Source organism: Arachis hypogaea, chromosome 1 (genome assembly GCF_003086295.3).
Source record: "Arachis hypogaea cultivar Tifrunner chromosome 1, arahy.Tifrunner.gnm2.J5K5, whole genome shotgun sequence".
In the NCBI taxonomy this organism is placed as follows: Eukaryota; Viridiplantae; Streptophyta; class Magnoliopsida; order Fabales; family Fabaceae; genus Arachis; species Arachis hypogaea.
The window spans coordinates 10575747-10598807 of NC_092036.1; the positions used below are offsets into that span (position 1 = coordinate 10575747).

At 32.5% G+C, this 23061-nt stretch overlaps 3 protein-coding genes across 6 annotated transcripts; 2 read left to right on the forward strand and 1 right to left on the reverse strand.

Annotated features, from left to right (window-relative positions):
- The first annotated feature begins 1671 nt into the window (after positions 1-1671).
- On the forward strand, positions 1672-6868 carry LOC112796101 (uncharacterized). 3 transcript variants are annotated; one of them, XM_072223823.1, is made up of 4 exons: positions 1676-1861; positions 3486-4149; positions 4239-4464; positions 4565-5155. In XM_072223823.1, the coding sequence occupies exons 2-4, from the start codon at positions 3496-3498 to the stop codon at positions 5020-5022; spliced, it is 1338 nt and encodes a 445-aa protein (XP_072079924.1). In that variant the 5' UTR covers positions 1676-1861; positions 3486-3495; the 3' UTR covers positions 5023-5155. The 3 variants fall into 3 exon arrangements, with proteins under 3 accessions (XP_025694177.1, XP_072079924.1, XP_072079433.1); XM_072223332.1 differs by having other exon boundaries at positions 1723-1861; positions 3647-4149; XM_025838392.3 differs by lacking the exons at positions 3486-4149; positions 4239-4464; positions 4565-5155 and adding exons at positions 5302-5660; positions 5787-6868 and having other exon boundaries at positions 1672-1861.
- A 339-nt stretch (positions 6869-7207) lies between these two features.
- On the reverse strand, positions 7208-13107 carry LOC112796076 (uncharacterized). Its single transcript, XM_072218286.1, has 6 exons — positions 13094-13107; positions 12707-12853; positions 9445-11957; positions 9295-9347; positions 9144-9224; positions 7208-8053 (listed from the first exon to the last, which is right to left on the reverse strand). Exons 1-3 carry the CDS (start codon positions 13105-13107, stop codon positions 9515-9517), a joined length of 2604 nt encoding a protein of 867 aa, XP_072074387.1. The 3' UTR covers positions 7208-8053; positions 9144-9224; positions 9295-9347; positions 9445-9514.
- A 2151-nt stretch (positions 13108-15258) lies between these two features.
- On the forward strand, positions 15259-20269 carry LOC112796108 (probable isoprenylcysteine alpha-carbonyl methylesterase ICMEL1). 2 transcript variants are annotated; one of them, XM_025838406.3, is made up of 11 exons: positions 15259-16169; positions 17135-17211; positions 17351-17420; positions 17515-17595; positions 17761-17835; positions 18218-18319; positions 18497-18637; positions 18861-18926; positions 19026-19169; positions 19482-19572; positions 19690-20269. In XM_025838406.3, exons 1-11 carry the CDS (start codon positions 15610-15612, stop codon positions 19849-19851), a joined length of 1569 nt encoding a protein of 522 aa, XP_025694191.1. In that variant the 5' UTR covers positions 15259-15609; the 3' UTR covers positions 19852-20269. The 2 variants fall into 2 exon arrangements, with proteins under 2 accessions (XP_025694191.1, XP_072093473.1); XM_072237372.1 differs by having other exon boundaries at positions 15304-16169; positions 17140-17211.
- The last annotated feature ends 2792 nt before the right edge of the window (positions 20270-23061 follow it).

Consider the following 23061-nt stretch of genomic DNA (forward strand, 5'->3'; position numbering starts at 1 on the left):
ATGGTAAAAAATTGTAAACTAATAACTTATATATTAGAGATAAAAATTTAAATTAAATTAAAAACTCAAAAAATTCGAATTTGGAAAACTTGAAAATGAAGAGTTTGGAAAATCTTGGAACGTTGACAAAAGTCTCCAAATAATAAAACTCATGAATGAGATTTAACCTTTCAAAATCTTTCTCTTTTCTTTGAACTAGCATTTTTAACCTAATTCATAACATATTCTCAACGTTATAATTATTTTTCTTATATTAGGAATTCTTCTAACTTAAGTTGTAGCATTTTAAAGTGTTACGGTGTTATCAATTGTAAGAAGTAAAAGTACCAAATTAGTTGCCTAAATTACTTTATATATTTGACTATGAAATATGTTTTCATATCACATTTATGTGGCATCCAGATGTAACCCTAACTCCCCAAGTTTGATGAGAATGATTTATCAAAATCATACACAACTTAATTAGATTTTTTTTTCCCACTTTTTTTAGGTTAAATATATAACCACCAATGCATGATCATGGAAGAGTTATGCCACTAGTAGCAATTAGTGCTTACAAAAAAGATAATAAAGCATTTGAGTCAAAGTCAATGATTGATCTCTTTCGGCAGACGCTAAAAACAATACTTGAGTATGTGACAATGATCTTTATATGTGTAAATATATCCTTTCTCTTTTTCCTTTTCTTCTTTTTTCTTTTTTGGCTAAAATTTTTCTAATCTTTATATATATTGTACGATTTAGAGATGGGAATTCTTTTTTTCATAGAACGAATTTCCTACATAGCTTTGAAATTTTATTTTATTTTTTCTTGTATAAGCTAAAATGAGAACATAATTATTTATTTAATTTTGATCCATTTATATTCATCAAGTGCCCTAGTATTAAACAGCAAAATTTAGTTGGAGATTTGGTTAAAAACCACTTGTATGTCTTGCATTACTTGAATTTTAAATATTGACTTGATGGATATTGATGGAACAAAATATTAAAATGTTTAGTCACTACTTAGATACAACAAAGATAAATAATATTTGACAAAAGAATTAAGTAAATCACATTACAAATTTTAAGCATATATATTCCTAAGAATGTTATGGAAAATTTATTGTACACTCATCAACAGAGAGTGATTCTTCCTTCGCAAGGAATAATGACCATAAAAAATGTGGGTGAAACCTACATAATACTCAGAAATTATGTGGGGAAAAAGAAAGGGTGTAACAATTGCTCTTCCATGGTTACTAACAACAAAAAATTACTCCGAAAATGGAGATACCTTTAGGCAGACCATGACCCCCCAAACTAGCCAACTCGTCCACGTGCGTGTTAGCTTCCCGGCATAAGGTTTGCATCCACCAACAATTCTCTGTCGTCGGCTAATTCCCTTATAGTCAGACGAGACACTGTGTAGCCCTAGATTGCTCGCGGCGTCACCACAAGACCTATGGTCCATGTTTCTACAAAAATACACAAACCCTAACGCTGTGTTTGTTTAGGGGGAAATAGGGGGGAATTGAAAATGAATGGAAAGAAAAAGGAAGGAATTGTTCAATTTCACTTGTTTGGGAATGAAAGAAAATATAAAGGGAAAATAACAACAGTAACAAACAGTGACAGGGACCCACCAAAATCTTTTCTCTCCAAGTAAGGCGAGAAAATGGAAAGAAAATTCATTTCAGTACATCATCTTCAAACCCTACCCTTTCGAAGCTCTGAAGACTTTTCTTCAACCTACTCAGCTGTGCATGCTACATCCACTTCTAACACTCTCAACTAGTGCAAGTTACTAACGTCTATCCCTCCACCACTTCTCAATCATTTTTTGGTCACGGCATCTTCCATCTACCGGTCAAATCTGGTAAGTTTTCCATTTTACTCTTGTTTTACCTTTCATTATTTATTGGCTTCACAGATCTGTGGGTTTCAACTTTAACTTTTTAGTATAGGAACAAAGATTACATTTTAGTTTGAATTATGAGTTTGTTAATTTTCATGCCTATAAACTGTTTGATAAAATGTTCCAGTGAAAACATGCAAAGGTATTGACTTCTAACTTAATCAGAGTTGAAAAAAATTAATGTGTGTATATACTATAGATAAATTTTGTATGTTGCTCTTATTTTTCATTTGATGCTATATGTTGATGGATTTGTGTTTGTGATTTAATCTGGAAGTATCCGAACAGGGATTATATTTTGGTTAGATTTATTACTTTGTTAATTTTTATGTATGTAAACTGCTTGATCAAATGCTCCAATGAAAAAATATTTATTCATACTTTGTTAACTTTTATGTCTATAAACTGCCTGACAAAATGCTCCAATCGAAATCTAACTGCTAAAGTAAACTTAGTTTAAGTAAACTAATTGATTTTGTTGGACACAAAATTCATGCTAGTATAACCATAGCTCATTTATTTTTGTTTCAATATCGATAACAGACTTTCATCTTGGTATGATATAGGTTAAAATATTTTTAGAAAACATTTTATAAAACAATAGTTTTGTGAGAATATTTAATATTATTTTATAAAACATATTAACATAAGAGGTACGATATGTTCAAATATTTTGTAGAGAAAGCCCTGCCTGCGATGCTAAATTTAGTGGTGATTCTGTTTGTGAAAAATATAAGTAAATTTTATCAAAAAGAAAAGATAAATCAAAATCTAGAACAAGAATCTTGCACTTAGCTATTATACTAGCCATCATTGTTTGTACATTCAAGCTAGAAACATATTAGTCATTATATTTTGATTTTCACGAATTTGAGGGAAAAAAAATATGAATCTTCAATAATTGAATATGTTTAAATTTTCATTCATACAAAATTATTATTATTTGGGAGCTCAATTATTAAAAATGATACGAATTAACAACTTATCTTTCACTGCAAAGTAAACTTGTTCCACCGCACTTATTCATAAATTTGCTCCATAATCTACACTTTTATAACTATTCAGTTAATTTATTTCCTTCTACACAAAATTCATAACTAATTCTGACATGGATAGGTGTTGAAGTTGATTAAGATAATTTTTTTAATCTAAAAAGGACAACTAAAAAAACATTAAGCAATTTTAAAGGATTTGATCAAGTTAATTTATGATATAACATATAACAAATTAATTACTATCTTCACGTGAGTAATCTATATATGTAAAAAAAAATATCTTCCTTCGTGATGACTATGAAAAAGTCCATTACTTTATCTGTTTCAAGTTCAGCAAATAACTTTGGAAAGTTGCAAGGCACTTTGCATATGCCGTCTCTGACCAAATTCAAGTTTAGCTTAGATTTTCCTGCTTGTTATCTTTCAATTGGTTGAGATTCTTTTACACTTAATTATATTCTTCGATTAGGAGGTCATATATATTAATACTAGTTATTTAACTGCATTGCTTGTACTTTACATATGATGCTATCTTTTTTTGTTTTTGTTGGTGCTGTAAATCTACGATATGTACATTTGAAACTACAAAGTGGTTGTTAAATGGATAAGGCTGATCATGAAGAAAGTTTTTTCGTCCCCAATATGGAAGACATCTTTAATTGTGAATTCCCACTAAACCTTTCCTTTAAGTTCGGGGTCGATAATCAGGAAAATATGTTAACCCTTGAAAACCAACAACATATATTAACAGTTTTGAGGGAGGATTGGAAAAGACGACAGAAATTATGCACCATTACACTGATATGTTACATCGTGCACATGTTATATTTATTGAGAATTATGTCTACGCGGGTTGACAAATCCATCTCCCATAAATTGGTTGGGCGAGAACAAATTCGAGCTACTTTAATGCAACAGTTAAGAGAAACTCATAGGTGTCGTGACATCCTACGCATGGGCCCTGATGCATTTCTTCAATTGTGTGAGAAATTAAGAGCAACACGTCAAGTGAGGGATACAAAACATGTTACAGTAGAGGAGCAAGTTGCTAGGTTCTTGTATATAATAGCTCATAATGTGAAAACTAGAACCGTTTCTTTTTTCTACCACCGGTCTGGAGAAACTGTTAGCCGCCACTTCCATGCTGTGTTACGGGCAATTATTTTACTAGAAGATGAATTTCTTCGACAACCATCTGCATCCATTGTTTCTCCGGCGATCCTTCACAATCATAGATTTTATCCTTATTTCAAGGTATTGACATGTACAATTACATGAATAAATAACTTTGATTATTTTATACAATTTCATGTTACTTTATTAAATAACGGACTATTATTTAGGACTGTATTGGAGCTATAGATGGAACACATTTTCGTGTCAAAGTACCCATAGCGGATCAACCTAAATTTCGAGGGAGAAAAGACTGGCCGACACAGAATGTATTAGCTGCATGTGATTTTGATATGAAGTTCACTTATGTATTAACGGGTTGGGAAGGAACAGCATCTGACTCAAAAGTTCTTAAGAATGCATTATCGAGGGATGATAATCTTAAACTTCCACGAGGTTAGCATGTACATCAAATTATATTCTCTCATTAGTAGGTAAAGATTAGTAGTTTGTGTGTTTATACTAAATTATTCAATTTTAATGATGGATTCTGTAGGAAAATTTTACCTTGGGGATGCTGGATTTATGTTGAAGTATGGATTAATTACCCCATATCGAAGTGTAAGGTATCACCTAAAAGAGTATGCAAGACGTGGCCCAGAAAATGAAAAAGAATTATTTAATCTTCGTCATGCTTCATTGAGAAATGTTATCGAAAGGTCATTTGGAGTTTTAAAGAAAAGATTTGCAATAATCACAAGTGGCACTGAACCACATTATGACTTTGAGACTATGACTGAAATTGTGCTAGCTTGTTGCATATTACATAACTTTTTAATGGGTGTAGATCCTGATCCACATCTCATAGCTCAAGTTGACCGAGAACTACAAGAAAATAATCCAGAAGAGGATGAAGTAGTTCGACATGAACAAGATGAAGACTATAGGCGGGGGGCCATATTAAGGGATGAAATAGCTGCTCAAATGTGGGCTGACTATCAACTAGGACCCTGATCACTCATTTACAAAATTTTGCGAATAACGTTATTAGTTGTATTATCTATGCGCTGAGTTGATTTTATAACTATGATTTGTTATTATTGAATTCATGTTACCTCTTCAAGTGTTATCATATTCTGTTTGAGGACTTTGGTGTGCACAAGTTGAATCACTTTGTCATATGTTGTACTTATGGAGTGTATTGAATCTTTATTTGTTGAATAATTGATAAGATAGTTTACAAATACTTTGATTTAAGATTATGGATGTTATTTATATCCACTTGTTTTGTAGATTGAGAAGTGTTAATGGCAAAGAGAGCATTATGCCAAGGTGAGGCCACTAGTCGGGATACTCTAAGATGGACCGACGAAATGGATACAACCTTCATTGATGCTTTAATTGAAGAAAGCCGCAAAGGTAATAGAGTGGATGGCACATTTACTACAATGGCATATGACAACATACTTTCACTTTTGAGATCTATCTATGGTAATCATATCCGCAAAGAGAATCTTAAGAATAGACTCAAGACTTTAAAGGATCATTTTGGAGTTTGTTATGATAATTTCCATGGGCTTAGTGGATTTTCCTGGAATCCAATTACAAAGATGTTTGAGGCTGAAGCTGAAGTCTGGGAAGAATTGATTAAGGTATACTTTATGCATTTACTCTCTTTTTGTGTATTAAATGTCACTAGTAATTATTGAAAAAGTATCTCAAAAATATATCTTTACATATAGGCACAGTCATAGTAAATATTCTTCTATTTGATTCAGGCAAAACCAGAAGTGAAAAAGTGGATGCGGACTCCAATCAAACACTATGATAAACTATTTGAGATATATGGTACAGATAGGGCAACAGGAAAACATGCTGAAAGTGCCAAAGAAAAAGTGAAAAGGTGGGAAAAGAGCAAAGAAAAAATTAACTTGAATGATGATGAAAGTTTCTTAAATATGGAAGAGGAGTGGAATGAGGATCCAATTACTCCTCATGCTACTAGTTTTACAATGGGTCATAGTCCTGAAATTGGTTTATCTAACCAATCAACTGGCTCTCAAGGAACATCATCAAGAGGTACTAAACGCAAAACAACCATGAGTGATAAATTAGAGTCAGAAATGGAAACAATGAGTAAAGGCATTCAAGCATTGACTGACATGATGAAAGATGGAAATCATTTTTATGAGAGATCAATTAATATTGCTGAAAAGCAAGTATTAACAGCTGAAGAACAAGTGCAGGTAGCTAAGGAGCAAGTTCAAATTGCAAAACAACAAGTGCGAATAGCTGAAAGGGGTCTTGTGATTCTTGAGCAAAGTAGGCCTCGCATTTACTCTGAAAATGACGTGTGGAATGAGTTAGAGAATTTAGGTGTGATGCCAGAATTGCGCATGAGGTGTTACCGGTTTTTATGCAGAGAAGACAGAGCTAAGAGGGAATTTTTTGGTGTTCCGGCTGACGTACGTCTTGCCACATTGTACGAATTGATGAAAGAAGCAGGTGCACTCTAGGAACAATAGTCCTAGTAACGTGGCTAATATTTTGAGAATGGAACAAAAATAACTTTAACATCAAGATACATAAAGTATCTTCATATTTTGTGGGTAATATATCTACGACTTAATTAAGGCTTATAATCATAATATCTGATGTCTTTGTATTTTGTGACTCTCGTAACTATAACTGTTGTTGACTATGCTATTAGTAATTAGTCAAAAAAGTCAATGCCATGTAATGACTTGATGAAACAGTCCCTGTGTTAAATGTGTTAGTTTCATATGTAATGACTTGATCATGTAAGACTTTTTTTATATGTATTTGTAAATGTAATATAAGGCATAATATATTAATCAAATGATATAATGTAATTGGTTAGCCTTTTTAAAATCATGTACATATAATTATTGATTTACATATTTCTTCTTCTTGAAATTATTTCCAGTTTATGTATTGAGATGAGTAGTAAACAAAAATAAAATTAATTTTTTATCTAATTAGATCATGCTAACTTTATTGTTATTATTATTATTATTATTCCTAACTTGTTGTATTATAAATATAATTAATTTTTTTTGTTATTATTTAATCACATTTATAAATATTTACATAATTGTATACTTAATAACATGACTATATAATATGGAGGGTAATATTGTCATTATATAACTTAATTCATTTTTTCTCTCCATTTTCCTTTCCAAACAAACAACATAAATTATTCATCTTTCAATATCTTTCCATCATATTTTCCTTCCATCCAAACATACCCATGGAAATTAAATTTCACTTCAATTTCTTTCCTTTCTATTTCTTTTCACTCAATTTCTCTCCTTCCTATTTCTTTCCACTCCCAAACAAAGTGTAAGAAATACTCCACAGCTTTGTTTTGGTTACCAAACAAGATCCTAAATTTACATCCAAGCCAAAATGAAACTTCCCTTGTGATATCTAACATAGTCCTTAGCCAAAGATATGACCCTGCAGTGCAATTTTACGAAGAGGACTAGTAATTTGGTATTATTCTCGACGACGACAGCACGCAAGAGAGAAAATAAGGTTCCTACCGTGTCTAGCCATGGTTTAAAATCTCCTTGGTAAATTAATCCTTAAGGTGCTCGAGCTTCGAGCGCTCAAATCTTGTCTTAGCTGACTAGAGACATTACCAGAAAAAGAAAATGCAAGACTGACTTTGAATTAATTTTCTTAATAGAATCATTGCAGAACAATCTCTAGCATACTTTTGATGATGTTAACTTGCTCATAAGTGACCGTGACAAACATAATAATATCATTTGAAAAGCACATGTGAGGTAAATTAGGATCATTCCTACTGATCTTAATTGGTTTCCACGTGTTGTGTTCAATATAGGTATTGATAAGGTGAGCCAATCTTTCCATCTCACACAGAACAAAAGGCACTTTTGAAAATGCAGCATGTACATGTACATTACATACCTGAATACCTGATAATCCAGCGAAATCAGTAACTATAGCAACAAATGGTCTTGGACCATTGTTTTAAGGAAAATACAACACAAGCCTGCAAAAGAAAATAACAAAGTATCGAAATAGGACAAATTTTAAATATGGTAATTAATGGCTTTTTGGTAGTAAGCAATAATATTTTGTACAATGATCCAGATGATTTTATGGTTTTATGGTTTTTTGGTCATGTCAAGAGATCCAACAAAATGTTTACATTAACTTTCATTTTAATACTCCGTTAAACAACATAAAGTTAGGCTACTCATTTTAGATATTTTCGAAATCGATAGCTTAATTTGGTTAGTGAGTTTGAACTTTGAACTGTGTTTGCATGGGATTCAAACTTCAATATTAAAGCAAGGAACGAAAAGCATGGGAAGCTATTACTGACAAACACATATCTATAGATCTATAGATACGAGTGTAATCACAAACATCCTTACTAGCACTTTAAACTTGGTAGACCCAAATGCCATATGAAGAAAAGGTATCTCCTTTTTATACAGTTGATTAAAATTACACAAAGAACTCATCCAAGGGAAAATTTGTTATCATAAAAATTAGCATGTGATAATGGGTGAGAGATAATGTTGACTGAAGCTAAGCCGTTAATTGATGAGCCTTTTTAGTTAGATGCTATAATAGTTTGCTAGTAACAAAAGGATAAAAACAAGGTGTTAGATAGGGTGCACAAGGAATCTCTAATTGACAAAGAAAAAAGAGTAGAGATATAATGAAATTAGATAATGCACTAATCTTATAGTTCCTATTGAGAAAGCTCAACTTTGGCTTTACACTTAATAATAGCACCAGATACAAGGGGCCAAACAACTTCTTGAGGTAAACATAAAATTTTGGAAGTGCAGATGAAAGTTTCCAAGGACTAAACAAGTTAAATGCAATTTTCTTTTCTTTTTTCTTGAAGATTTATATATTCCTAATACTTTCCAATAATCTTGGGTGGAGTGGTAAAGTTTTTGTCTAGATCACAAGTTCAAATATCAAAACAGCCTCTCTACTTATGGAGGAAAGTCCATAGTCACTTTATTGTAAAAAAGTAGTACAAAATTCTGTGGTCACTGTAGTTTCGGTTATTAAAGGAGAAACCTTAATACTCCCAAATGAAAAGTAGACTAATCAATTACCTGAAGAAACACATTTGCATTAGTCTTCACCTGATTCAACTTTGACTGCAACTTTCTTAAGAATTTTCCGTGAACGATGTACTGCACAGAACACTGTGTCAATTGTTTCATAATTACATGTCATTCTAACTCATATACTGTAGATCCATACCTATGCACAACAACTTCCTAGTAATCAAATCACAAGGATTTTCTCTTTCAAACCTGTATAAGCAAACACAATCTCTTGGTCAATAATCAAACAACTATAATTCAGTAAGTCTTCACAAATTAATTAACAGCATATTGGACTTTACTTCACCTTTGGGTATTTACTTGATATACTTTAAGACTTGGGACAAACGGAAGCTCAAACCGTCTATACTGATTGATTACTTTCGAAATTGAACCTTTCTAGCTTTCACAATACCACGTTTAAAAGCCAAGATGAGATCAGATCCTGGTGTCATTCCTTTGGAAGACATTTCCTTAAGCAGTGTATGAGCTTTCTCCATGTGCCCTCGGATACAAAAGCCAGAAATCATAGCACTATATGTTACAGTATCTGGTTGTAATCCTCTGTCAACCATTTCATCGAAGAGGCTAATAGCATCTTGAAAGTTAGCCGCCCTTATTTGACCATCAATCAACACAGTGTAACTAACAACATCTGGAGTTATTTCCATTTTCTGCATCTCCATCCAGAGAGAAGAAACGTCCCCTGTTCTTTTTCCACTTGGAGACAAGAAATGCCTTCTTAAATTTGCTTTCAAGTTCCCATCAAGTAGAACTGTATACGTAATGACATCAGGTTTTATCCCTTTTCTCTTCATATCCTCAAAGAGTTCATGGGCCTCTTTCAAGTAGTTCATCCTACAATATGTATTTATCATAATTGTGTAAGTTATTACATCAGGCATAAATCCTTTCTTGATGAAAAAATCAAACAAAGAACGAGCATATTCCAATTTCCCATCATGGCACATAGCAGCTATTACTTTAGAATACATTATTTTGCTAGGTTCCACGTTAAGAGCCAACATTGTATCTAGCAGCATAATAGCTTTGTGGATGTCACCTGCCATGCAGAGTTTATCAAGTAGCTTAAAACAGGAACCTTCTTTAGAAATATCTCCTTGGTTTGACAGATTAAGGAATAGTTCATAGGATTTTCCGACAAGGTTTGCTTCACAGTAGCCATTCACCATGGCGGAATAGACTTCAATGCTCCTATCTTCCAAGCTGTTAAAATATGCCTCGGCTTCCACTACCTTCCCCGCTGAACATAAACCTTCGATGATCATCTTGTGTGTAATGGAGTTTGGCTTCACACCTTGAGTCTCCATATAGTCCAAAAGGTCAATTGCATCATGAGCCTGGCCGTTTCTAGACAAACCAGCAGCAATTACATTATACGTGACAATATCAGGCTTCAAACCTTTCTCTTTCATTTCTTTGAACATAGCAAAGGCATCAACAAGTTTACCCCGAAGGAAGTATCCATTTATAAGGGTTGTATAGTGCTTAATATCTAAAACCATACGCTTAGCTTTCATGTCTTCCACCATGTCCACTGCATCGTCCACTTTCTCCAACTTACACAAAGCGCTGAATACAATGTTGTAGGCCACCCCATCAAGAAACATGCCTGATTCCTTCAATTCTTTGAACAGCTCAACCACCTCCATAGTAAGGCCCATCTCAACCAAGCACTGGAGGAGGTAGCTAACAATCACACAATTTGTTTTTATACCTCTTGAAAGCATGGCTTCATGTAGGGCTAAAGCTTTAAGCAGATTATGACTTTTACAGTACCCATAGATCAATGGTGAATAAACATCCACCTGACAAACCAACCCCTTCTTTTCCATATCTAAATACACCCTCTCGGCTTCATCCAACTTCATCTCACTACAAAACCCCCGGATAACGACTATGTAAGCATAAAGGTCTACAGGCACATTCTCCCTTCTACATGCTTGGAGAACTTCATATCCCAAATCAGACCTCATATTCTTGCAAAGCCCCTCAATATAAGCCGTGTAACAATACGAATGAGGCCTTACCCCGGCTTTTTCCATCTCCTTGAACACATAAGCTGCCTCTTTCAGTTCACACTTCTTACAGAATGCCTTTATCACAATACCATAAGTGTAATGGTTAGGACACAAACCAAGTCTCTTGAGTTGCCTATAAATTGCCAACGCCATATCAACCTTACCACTCTCAACCATCCTATTTATAAGAAAGTTACAAGTAAGGATATTCGGCACAACACCGTGCCTCCTAGTTCGGAACAAGAAATCAATGGCCTTGTCAAACATTTTAAGAACAACACAAGCTTTAAGATACACATCAATTGCTCTAAGCATGTAATTGTGATTCCCACCATTAACACCACCATCATCCACTAGTAACTCAAACAAGTCATGGATTTCAAATGAAGGGTGCTGTTTAGACAGTGCAATAAGATCATGGAACACGGAATCCAACCTTCTATTCAAGCCCCAGTAGCAGAAAATCCTGATAATTGCTGCATAGGTTGAAATGTTCTCAGGGAACCCCACAAATTGTTGTTGCTTCAGTTGAGTGAAGAGTGAAAAAGCAAGAGAAGGATCGTTCTGCAAACTTTTCACAATGTGAAAACTTTCTTCTTTTATGTTGTCTTTGGTGATGTTATTGCTGCTACAATAAGAAGAAGATGATGAAGAAGAAGAATCCTCACTTTCACTGAAATTGGTGTGTGAAACATTGAAGTGTGCAAGTGCAGCAGTTGAAGCAAACTTGAATTTGAACTTGGAGCTGTGAGTGAACTTGATGATGGGGAACTTGAAGCTAAGCCACATGGAAGATTAATATTGAGCAATGCCAACAACAAAACTCCGTTTTGATCACACAAACAAAACTGTAGCAGAGAGAGAGAGAGAGAGAGAGAGAGAGAGAGAGAGAGAGACAAAGCACCAGGTATTAAGAGTAGCTGGTTAGGGAAACCTAGCTTCCAAAAACTGGACTAGACACTAGACATCAAACATGGCAAGAAGAAATAAATATCAAATTGCATACTGCAAGTTAAAGATATTCTGGTATGTAGTATTAGTTCTAATACAGCAAAACTTGATCATACTCAATTGCCATAACAGCATCTATAGAATGAATCAAAAGTTTGTACAACCTCAATTTTTGGCTTTACACCAGAAAACGTGCTTCAACGATAATCATACAATACAAAATCCTATGCTGACACTAAGCTAGTGCAAAATAATCCAATGATTTTTTGTTTCTTTTCTTGCCTAATGTTCCAAATATACTACTTCTTGGCTCTATTATCAATGCCTAATCCAATTTTCTTTAACAAGCATACATAGTTTAACCTTTAGAACAAGTTCAGATTCATAGGAATTGGTATAAATAAAAATTATCAGCAGCAGCAGCAACAATAAATAACTAAATTAAAATCAACAACAACACTTATAGCAGCTATAATTCAATAATGCACTGCAAAGATTCACTTATAGCAGAAGCAACAACACATTCATTATCAGCTAAAAGCTAAGTAGCAAAAAAGAGGAAGCAGAGCAGCGTACGGAAGTGGAAGAACGGAAGCAGCACAGAAACAGATTCGAATCTTGCATATGGAACAGAAGAACGAGAAACGAGCGCGGCAGCGGATGCGGCGGCAAACCGGAGAGGCGGCGGCGGTGACGGCGACAGCTGGGACTAGTTGTGAGAGGCTTTAACGGGTTTTTTCGCAAGGTTAGGGAAAACGGACCCCTTCATTACAAATTAATTTATTAATTAATTAAAATATGCGAAATTCTAGTACTATTATCCTAACTAATAACTTAACTTCTTTACCCTTCCTAAAGAAACTAATGCCCCTGTTTCCTTTTTTGTTAAGAAAGCAAAATTTTTGGATAGGCCCAACAGTAAGTTTAAACAATTAACAATCACTGTGCCTCCTGACCAAAAACGTCATAAGGCCCATTTTGACTGACCCAAAAAATGCCGAATTTAGAGTGTTAATGCTTCTACTTGAATTATTGATTCGTCAAAAAAAAAAAAAAAACATTGATCAGAGCTAACATGTCTTTACTCTTTAGTTTGTGTTTTCATTTTGAAACTACTAAATGGAAAAAAAAAATACTCCTTAGATATTTACTTCTGTCCGTCAATATTTTTCTCTGTATTAATGAAATAAATTTAGATAATATATTAAACTATTAATTTATCTTTTAAGAGTGAACTATAATTGATAATTTTTTTTGTTAGAAGTCTCTGATATCTTTTAAAGATAATTGTCAAGACCTTTTAATTTTTTTTCATCTTTTTTAAATATATTAGCTAAATTTACGTAAAACTAATAAATATTAATTAATTTTTAATTTTTTTATTTATAAAAATTAAATTGATGATATATTAGTGATTAACGTGTCATATAAATATGTTCAATAATTAATAGAAAGATTAACCAGTCTCACGAAATTAAATATCAAAAATCGAAATGAGTATTTTTTTCTTAGGAACTTCGTAGTCCTTCAACAAATTATCTGGAATCAAAATGAATATTCATTCACAAATATTTTTATCTTACAGTTAATACTTTTTTAAATTAAATTATTATATTAAAATAATTATGTTACGTGTAAAAAAAATCATAAAATCAATTGTTTGTATAAATTACATAAAATATGAAATATATATTAAAAATATATAAAATAATATATATTTATACACAAATAAATTGATTTAGTAGATAATTTTTTATTGAGCAAAGTATTGTTTTTGTCCCCAATGTTTGGGATAAGTTTTATTTGTGTCCCTAACGTTTAAATCGTCCTATTTGTATCTCTAACGTTTATAGAAGTGATTCAATGTTATCCCACTATCAATTATACTAATAAATCAGATTATATTTTTCAATGATTCTCACTTGGATGTATTCATTTTCAATTAGGTCTCACTTGGATGTGTTTGATTTTAATATTATACCCACTATTGTGTTTAGATTCGATTATGTTCCTAGAAAAGTGAATTATATAAATGTTGTAGGAATTAGTTTCAACTATTGATAAGCTATTTTTTTGGAGTGGATCATCGATTCTATTCCAGATATTTGTATTCTAACTTCAAGAAGAGATTTTTAAAACTCAAACTAAAGCGTTTATGATGTGTAATTGACGGCAGAATAACATTGAATCACTTCTACAAACGTTAAGGACACAAATAGAACGATTTAAACGTTAGGGACACAAATATGACTTATCCCAAACGTTGAGGACAAAAATGATAATTTACTCTTTTTTATTTATATATAATTTTATATTAAAATTAATTAAAAAGATTATGTGTATAGAAAAAATTAATAACTAATATATTTATATATAAATATATATATATATATATTATTTAATTATTTTTTAATATATATTTTATATTTTAATAAATATTTTATATAAATAACTGATTTAATAGTTATTTTTTTATAATTATTAACATGAATGTAAAATTATATAGATAGATAAAATCAAGGGTGAGGCCTAATAGAAGCAAAAAACAAATAAGCAATTCCAGCTTGCAAACTGCTATGGATCAATCATCAATGCACAGACAGCTGCATGCTCCTATAAGCAAAGGCCAAGCTGTATTTTATCCATACATGTTTCTTGCAAATATGTTATAAATTATTATTGGATGTCTAAATCTATTTATAAATTATTTAATATTTTAATCATGCTACTAAAGCGTATGGGCGAAGGACTTTGAAATAAATGTTCACTTCTTGCACGGAAAAAAAATGTTCACTTATAAATTATTTTGTATAATATTTTATCATTTAAGTTCTCAAACTTAATGTTTCATAATAATAATAGTATGAAGTTATATCCATACTCACTTGATAAGAGTAATAAAAAGCACAAATTTATCAATATAATAAGAAGCTTTTAAGTAAAAAATTGAAATAATGTCATCAACTAATGCAAACATCATATAAATTGATATTTGTGTAATTTTTTAGAATTTCCAATACATCCTATTTTACAATTTCTAGAATATTAAAGGAGAAGAAATTATTAACGCAATTTTTTTAATTAAAAAAAAAAGAAGTTAGAGCTCAAAAAAGGTAGTTATCTGTTACAATTGTCTTTTACTCAAAAACTTAAGTGGACCCCACATTGGCAGCAATGAAATCCAATCAACAAAGTAAGCACCTTCTTCTTCCTTCTTCATTCTTCAGAATCCCCAATTTCCCAGAACCCTAAAATTTCTCTCTCTCAACACTTCGAATTTCACAACCCAACTGTCCCAATTAACAGTTGTCCCAACCTCCTCTTATCCCGAAAATTCCATCTTCTGTTTTTTTGGTGACTAAAAAAGTAAAAACCCTTCTTTTTTAATTATTATTATTATTATTCCCAAATCGAACCAAACAAAATTTCAAAAAATAAACCCTCCAAAAATAGAAAAGACAAAGCCAAAAAAATAAAAAATGGCATCTAAGACGCTTCTTCCGATATCTATGAAGAACAAAAGGGGTGCAATTGCTTTGGATCATTCACCTCCATTTTCCATTTCTTCAATTCCAAGTCGCACTCATTCTTCTCCTTATTCTTCTTCTTCTTCTTCATCTGTTAATGCAACGACAATAATGGTGGTGAAAGGAATTGAAACCGATGACGCTTCTGCAAGGCTCCTTCAACGTTCTTCATCAGCATCTTCTTCTTCTTCTTTAGATGACGTCACCAACGTAAAGACCGTTATGCCCTCCAAGCCAAACATTCCAAAGGCGTCGAGCTTCAACAACGGTGGTCAGAAGAGGAGAAGGCGCAATGCGAGTGAGGATTCGTTTCCTTCGATCTCCGATGGTGGTGGTGGTGGCAATGGCAAGGGAAATGGAAATGAAATCAGAACCGTCGATGGTGATCGTCGCGGTGGTGGTGGCGGTGGTAGAAAGTTTTCGTCTTCTTCAATTGGTGAGGAAGTTAGGCATGTTGCATCTGAAACATTTCTATTGACAAGGCTTTTCTTGACGATGCTGGCATACCTTGGGTATGATTCTCAAATCTTAATCTAATCTATTGTTTTGTTTGTGTGTGTTTTTCTTTGGTTATATGTAGAATTTGCATTGAAAAGGACTTGAATTTTGATGAATTGTCTATGGATGTGGTTTATGAGTTGAAGAAATGGCGATAATTTGAAAGAAAAAATGATATAGTAGCTGATCCTGTTGGTCATATGTGGAACCATAAACATTTTAAGTCCAATGACTGAAAGGGATTTAAGATTTTAATGGTTTGTTGGTTGGCATTGTTAATGATAGGATGTGGTGATGGTGGCGTCTGATTGATGTAGATAGGTTTCCCTTGGTGAGAAAAGCCATTGTGCTTGTTTCTCTGTTATATGTTGCAATTGCTATCTAAAGGGTATGGAATTATATCACTAAATGTGTGTCCATGTCAATGAATTGATCTAGTGGATTTGTGTCCATGTGTTGAACAAAAAATCAAAAAAGAAAAAAGGAAAATTAGCATGATGTTTAAGCAGTTTGTCTCCATGATTTGGGAGTTTGTATACTTGGAAGCATATATGCAGGAAAACTGAGATTTGGAACTGTGAGATTTCCATAAACGTAAGTTTTTGAGGCTTGTATTATCATATGGAGTACCAAGGCAGAACTAGAGTATTGATTAGCGTTATAAACTTTTTATAATTTGCATGATTGGTTTTTGTCTTGTTCGCTTATTTTCAGTAGGTTATGGTATTCATAAGTTCACACTTCACAGGTTCTGCTTAGAATGAGTGATTATTGTGCAGTTCCATTGACTTAGTAGTTCATACTTGTTAGGAATTATAATATTGTGAATTGATAGCTGACAAGTAATGGTTAAAATGCTAGGTTGAGACTTGAGAGTTTAACTAATTACCTATATTTTGTAATGTTTGTTTGTTTGTTTGACATGGATATTTTAAAATAACAAGTTTTCGATGCATTCTGAATTGCTATTTTTATTCAGGATAGGCTACAAATGGATCATACAATTCCTTGCACTTGGTTGTTATGCAGTTATGATTTTCCCAGGAGTTATTCAAGGTTTAAATTCAGTAATATATATATATATATATATATATATATATATATATATATATATATTCAGATTCTTGTTTGAATGCATTAGTATCTCTCATAATGATCATCATTGGAGCATAAGTGTTTTTTCTTTTGTTTTTAGTTGGTTATTACTATTTCTTCTCCAGTCAGATACGCAGAAGCATTGTATACGGAGATAAACCACGAAATCGGTATGCTATATTTATATCCCCCCCCCCTTCTCTGCATTTGTAAATTTCGATAAGTGACGTAAGTTTTATTAATTATTTTTATTATCTTTTACAGGCTTGACTTGTATTTACCAAAAAATAGTAATGGTCCAAAACCAGTTGTCGCATTTATTACTGGTGGAGCCTGGATTATTGGGTATGTGATGTTCATGCTTCATTTAAATATTGGCTAAACTGTTTAATCTATAAGTTATTGAATTCTACTAATTTTATGGTTTCTTTTTGGAAGGGTTCATGTGTTTAGATTGTTATGTACACCAACTCATTTCTTTCAAGTTTTGATGTTCTTGTATTTTTGCAGCTACAAAGCATGGGGTTCTCTTCTAGGAAAACAGTTATCAGAGAGAGATATCATTGTGGCATGCATTGATTACAGGTGATGGATTAATCTTTCGAAGTTATCTCCTTCTTTTCCATTTCTTTTCTCTTTTCCAGTAATGCAGTTGCTTTAATGGCTACTAATTTATCATACATTATCCAATGATTCAATAGCTTTTTCATGATATACCAAGATTCTGTAGGACCTGCTATAACTTGGTATTAATTGTAGAACATTGTGTGTTATTCATTATGATGAAAATAATTGGCCTTTCCAGAAATTAGTTATATGCTTGAAATGGTTCCTGAATTCTATGTGAACTCTTCTATATTGTTCTTCATTTTGGAGAAAACTGTGTTACACCTTAACACAACATCATGCTTGCTATGTCTTCATTCTTCCTGTTTCACTGTTACCTGACATATCGTTTTACTGGCAGAAATTTTCCTCAGGGAACCATGAGCGATATGCTAGCCGATGCTTCGGAAGGAATCTCATTTGTGTGCAATCACATTGCAGAATATGGTGGTGACCCTAGCAGGTTAGTGATAAATATCTTAAATTCCAAAGTTCGTTCATTAGTCAAAGTCACTGGATTGGTTCCGGCAACTCGAGGGTTGAGGCGCTTCTCCTTAGCGAGCTGTATGCTTTATGATATATAATTTACCTAATGGCATAAATGGTTAAATGCATTTTTCATGGCTCTTTTTCTGTATAGAATTTACCTAATGGGGCAGTCAGCTGGGGCGCATATTGCCGCATGTGCAATTGTGGAGCAGGCAATCAAAGAGGCCGCCAAAGAAGAGGGTATTTCCTGGAGTCTTTCTCGGATTAAGGCTTATTTTGGATTGTCTGGCGGGTATGTACTTTTATAAAATCATTATTATAAACAAAGATTAGTGTTTGTCATTCATCAACACAGCACACTATGTCGAATCATTGTTGGCTTCGTATTATTCATTGTCTTATTCAGTCCTTTCTTTCTTCCCTCTGCTTAAACGCCATGATCTTCAACAAATTCAGTACTAAGATTTGCATCATTGATCTTTTTTGTTTATTTTTTATTTTTTACATCTAAACAGGTATAATGTGTTTAATCTGGTAGATCATTTCCATAACAGAGGTCTCTATCGTTCCATATTTTTAAGGTATGTACTTAATTAGTTTTCAAGTGAGTTAAAATGTTTAACATGAACCCCTCTGCTTTTTTTATGTTAGAGATTCGAATGATGCCTTTTATGTTGCAGCATAATGGAAGGAGAGGAAGGCCTACGACGCTTTTCACCAGAAGTAATGGTTCAAGATCCAAACATGGCAAATGCTGTTTCTCTGCTACCTCCTATTGTTCTTTTTCATGGCACTGGAGATTATTCGATACCATCAGATGCCAGGTTTGAGCTTGAGCCTTTTTCAAAAGGTGTTTTAAGTTTGCGAGCTATTAGAGACATACAAATTCAACAGCGACCATCGAATTCGCGAGATATGCTATATGTTACAACTCTTTTTTATGTTTGATAACGGACTAATTCGATCGAATTAAAAGAATTGTAATGCTGTATGAAGCTCATTTAAAAGAAAAAGCTAAAAATTGATTTTCGGGCAAAATAAGATGATCCATACACACCCTTAATCACTACTTGTTTGCTTCTTTTGAGTTATGAAATTGAGTATTTTCTTTCTGAACTTGCTATTGTTTTTCGCAGTACATCATTTGCTGAAACTCTTAAAAAACTTGGAGTCAAAGCTGAAGCAATTCTCTATGAAGGGAAGACTCATACAGATGTGTTTCTTCAGGTAACTGACTGGTCGAGTCCACCTTTCGGCATTTTCACAGACAAGCTTTGCCAAGTATTTTCCTTCAGTTTCCAAGATAACCATTTATGTGATCTGCTTCTGATCTGTACCTTTCAGGATCCGATGAGAGGTGGCACGGATGCCATGTTCGAAGATCTTGTCAGCTACATTCATGCTAACGATCCTGATGCACGCGCCAAAGATGCCTTGGCTCCTCCAAGGAGACGCCTCGTACCCGAATTCATGTTGAAATTGGCTCATATTGTTAGTCCTTTCTAGCTAGCAAACATTCATTTGATTAGTTTGTGTTTTCATTTTGTTTTTATTTCTAATGTTTCCTGTTTTCAGGATTTTGTGAAGGAAAAAAATGATTGTTTTCTGTTTTCACTCTTGTTTTCTCTTTTTTCTTCACAAAATTCTAAAAGCAGAAAATATTAAAAATAAAAATAGAAAACGAAAACGCAAGCCGAATGCACAACTTCCATAGTTGATTTTGTTCTCCCTTCTTTTGTAAATAACCATTGTTATGACAACCTAGGTTGTTTCTCAATTAGATAGGATTAGCTCCCTATTGGTTTCAAGATTATTGAAACCCCCAAATATGAAATAGTTGAGGGAAGATTTCTATAATTCTATCTTGTAACTTTAATCCAAACCATAGTTATCATTTTGAGGATTTAATATTTTGTTTCACTAACTGGATCAAATCTTTGAAGTGTTGTGTCTACTCATACCCTAATTTGAATAATGTTTTTTGATTTGTAATATATTATCATGTAAATTAAAAGAGCCAATGAGCTATTTTTTTTACATATATGAAGTGAGATATCATATTATATTAACTTAGGCTTGTTTAAGTGAAGATAAAAATATTAAATGAATCATGCATAATATTTTGTAACTAAATTAGAATGATGCAATGACTACATCATAAGTACCTTAATCAGTTATCATTCTTCACCTACCAAGATAGCACCCATGAAGAGTTCCAAAACTATAAGCAACAAGCAACTTGAATGATAAAATAAACTAAAATCATCAAATATACTGCTTTAGGCAACTGAGATGAAATTGTGACAAATCAGCAACCAAAATAATAAAAAAGAAAAAGATTTTTGGGGGGGGGGGGGGGGGAGAGAATATCATTTAGTAATTATTATAGAATGTATATTAGCCGTTCAATTGTTGAATTATATATTAATATTTTGATGGTGAAAACTCAGGTGCATCAACTTTATGTGAAGTTAATAGTTGAAAGACGTTAAATGATTTGACTGATTTAACTAAATTTTTATTTAACGGCTTTCAGTTATTAGATTTACGTGAAGTTAATTGTACTTGAGTTTCCACTTATTTTAACTATTAAATTCATTTTCTGTTAAAGAAAAAAAAGTATGGACGTTGTTAGGAGTTTATGCAATTAATTATTATTATTTTTATTTTTGAAATAACTTGTTGGATTGAACTATTGAATTATTGCAAAATGTTAATACAATCTATATCATTACTTTTTTAATTAAATAGTGTTTTTTGTGAAACATAAAAAATATTGACTATTATAAAAGCACACTGTATGTATAATCTTCATGTGTCCAAATTTCAATTAAGATTGAAATGTGTTATTAGGGGTGTATATGGGGCGGGTCACATCGGATTTGGTTTAATCTAGACCTGACCCGGAATATAGACTGGGCTTAATTTTTATATCCTAATCTGATTTTAGACTTGATGAAATCTACACACCTTTGAGTCGGGTGAAAATCGGGTAAAAACCGGCTCTTTAACATGTAAAAATCACCTAATTTCCGACCATTATTTCACAATTTACATAGTAAAATTTACTTAAAAAAATATAACAAGAACCAACCATTCTCTAAAATTAAAGTATAACCATAATCAATATTAATATTGTCTAATAATACCAAATATTTAAATCAATACAAATAATACAATATTATGCATTAGTCTAAAGTCTTATGCATTTTAAACATAAAACATTAACTTATAATCTTATAATGACTAATAACACAAAATATTAAGGTTTACAATATTTAAATTCCACATAAGAATTACCATCATCCATCACTAATAACACAAAATATTAAATGTGTATGATGACCGAGTCACCGGTCGAGTTCGGGTGACCCGAGCTATGACATGGACCCGACCCGAAATAATGACCAGATATATTTTTGAGACCATTACCCAACCTTAAACCCGATAAAATCACACTAAATTAGCCCCTAAAACATTCGGGACCAGGCCGAATCTTCGGATCGAGACGGGTCATGTACACCCCTATGTGTTATAATCAACCTATAAGCCAATTAATTTCAAATTAATGATCTTATTTGGCTTATGACAAAATTGCACTATTGAAATTTCCAAGCAATATGAGTTCTTTAATTTAATCCCAATCAAATATCATAATTTAGAAACAACAATGCAAAAAACATCATTATTATTGTCCCCTATACCACCTAATTGCTTCCAATGCAATCAATGGCATAGAGCACTAAAAATGTAACAAGATTTAAAAAAAAAAAAAGCATAGCTTCACCAATAAATTTGGTTGATCTTTTTTTGTTTCTACCCTTAGCATAGTGAGTCACTCATGCAAACAAAACCACGTGTACTTGTTTTATATGCTAAGCATGCATAGTGGAGCAAATTATGAGGCTACCAACAGTGCATCAAAGTTTGTCTTGCCAACTTCTTTTCCCATGTTCACATTAGGTATTTTCATTACATCTACACCTCTCTAAGTTCTAAATCTTCCTAATAGAATGAGACATCTTAGGTAATTGATATTAGTATAAGTGGTAAAACCTTGAAGGGATTTAGAAAGTTAGGGAGGATATCTGAAGAAAAAAGGAATTTTTGTTGTTGTGTCTATTAGGCTTTGTTCGTTTATAAACAGAAGACACTGGAATATAAATACAAAAATATAAAATCGTATTTGACAAGTGAAATATGAATAAAGATATTATATTTTAAAATATTAAATTAGTATATTTTATGTCTTTTCTGACAGAAATAATATAAAGATATTGAACACAGTGACACAAATTTTTTTTTATTTTTTCTTTTATCATCGCTATCAAATTTTTATAATTATATTTATACAAAGAAGAATTATAAGATGTGCTAGACATGAGGAGGGGTGGTTTAAAGCAACTTTTTTCTTAAGAAACAAAATCCAATACCTTGTGTTTATTTGATGCAATCTATATCACACTCTATAAGCTAAGATATGCTGAATTGCTCATTGAGTGTGAACATTCTAGCTAGATAGCAATGGACTTTATGATTATATATGTTGAATATCATATATTCACAAATCACAACCACCCCACTAGTGCAAAATTAGGCCCCATTTAAACCCTTTAACTGCACTATATATACATGCTTCTCCTAAGCCTCAATTCAATGTACTAATATCAAACTAAGCTAGTGAGTGAGTGAGTGATAATACTATATATTGAAATT

Coding starts and splice junctions, on each gene's coding strand:
- LOC112796108 (XM_025838406.3), top strand. CDS start 15,610: ATGGCATCTAAGACGCTTCTTCCGATATCTATGAAGAACAAAAGGGGT. Junction 18,320..18,496: donor TATGGTGGTGACCCTAGCAG/GTTAGTGATAAA, acceptor TTTTCTGTATAG/AATTTACCTAATGGGGCAGT. Junction 18,927..19,025: donor TATCGTTCCATATTTTTAAG/GTATGTACTTAA, acceptor TTTATGTTGCAG/CATAATGGAAGGAGAGGAAG.
- LOC112796076 (XM_072218286.1), bottom strand. Junction 11,958..12,706: donor GCTTCCGTTCTTCCACTTCC/GTACGCTGCTCT, acceptor CATGTGGCTTAG/CTTCAAGTTCCCCATCATCA.
- LOC112796101 (XM_072223823.1), top strand. CDS start 3,496: ATGGATAAGGCTGATCATGAAGAAAGTTTTTTCGTCCCCAATATGGAA. Junction 4,150..4,238: donor GATTTTATCCTTATTTCAAG/GTATTGACATGT, acceptor ACTATTATTTAG/GACTGTATTGGAGCTATAGA. Junction 4,465..4,564: donor TAATCTTAAACTTCCACGAG/GTTAGCATGTAC, acceptor TGGATTCTGTAG/GAAAATTTTACCTTGGGGAT.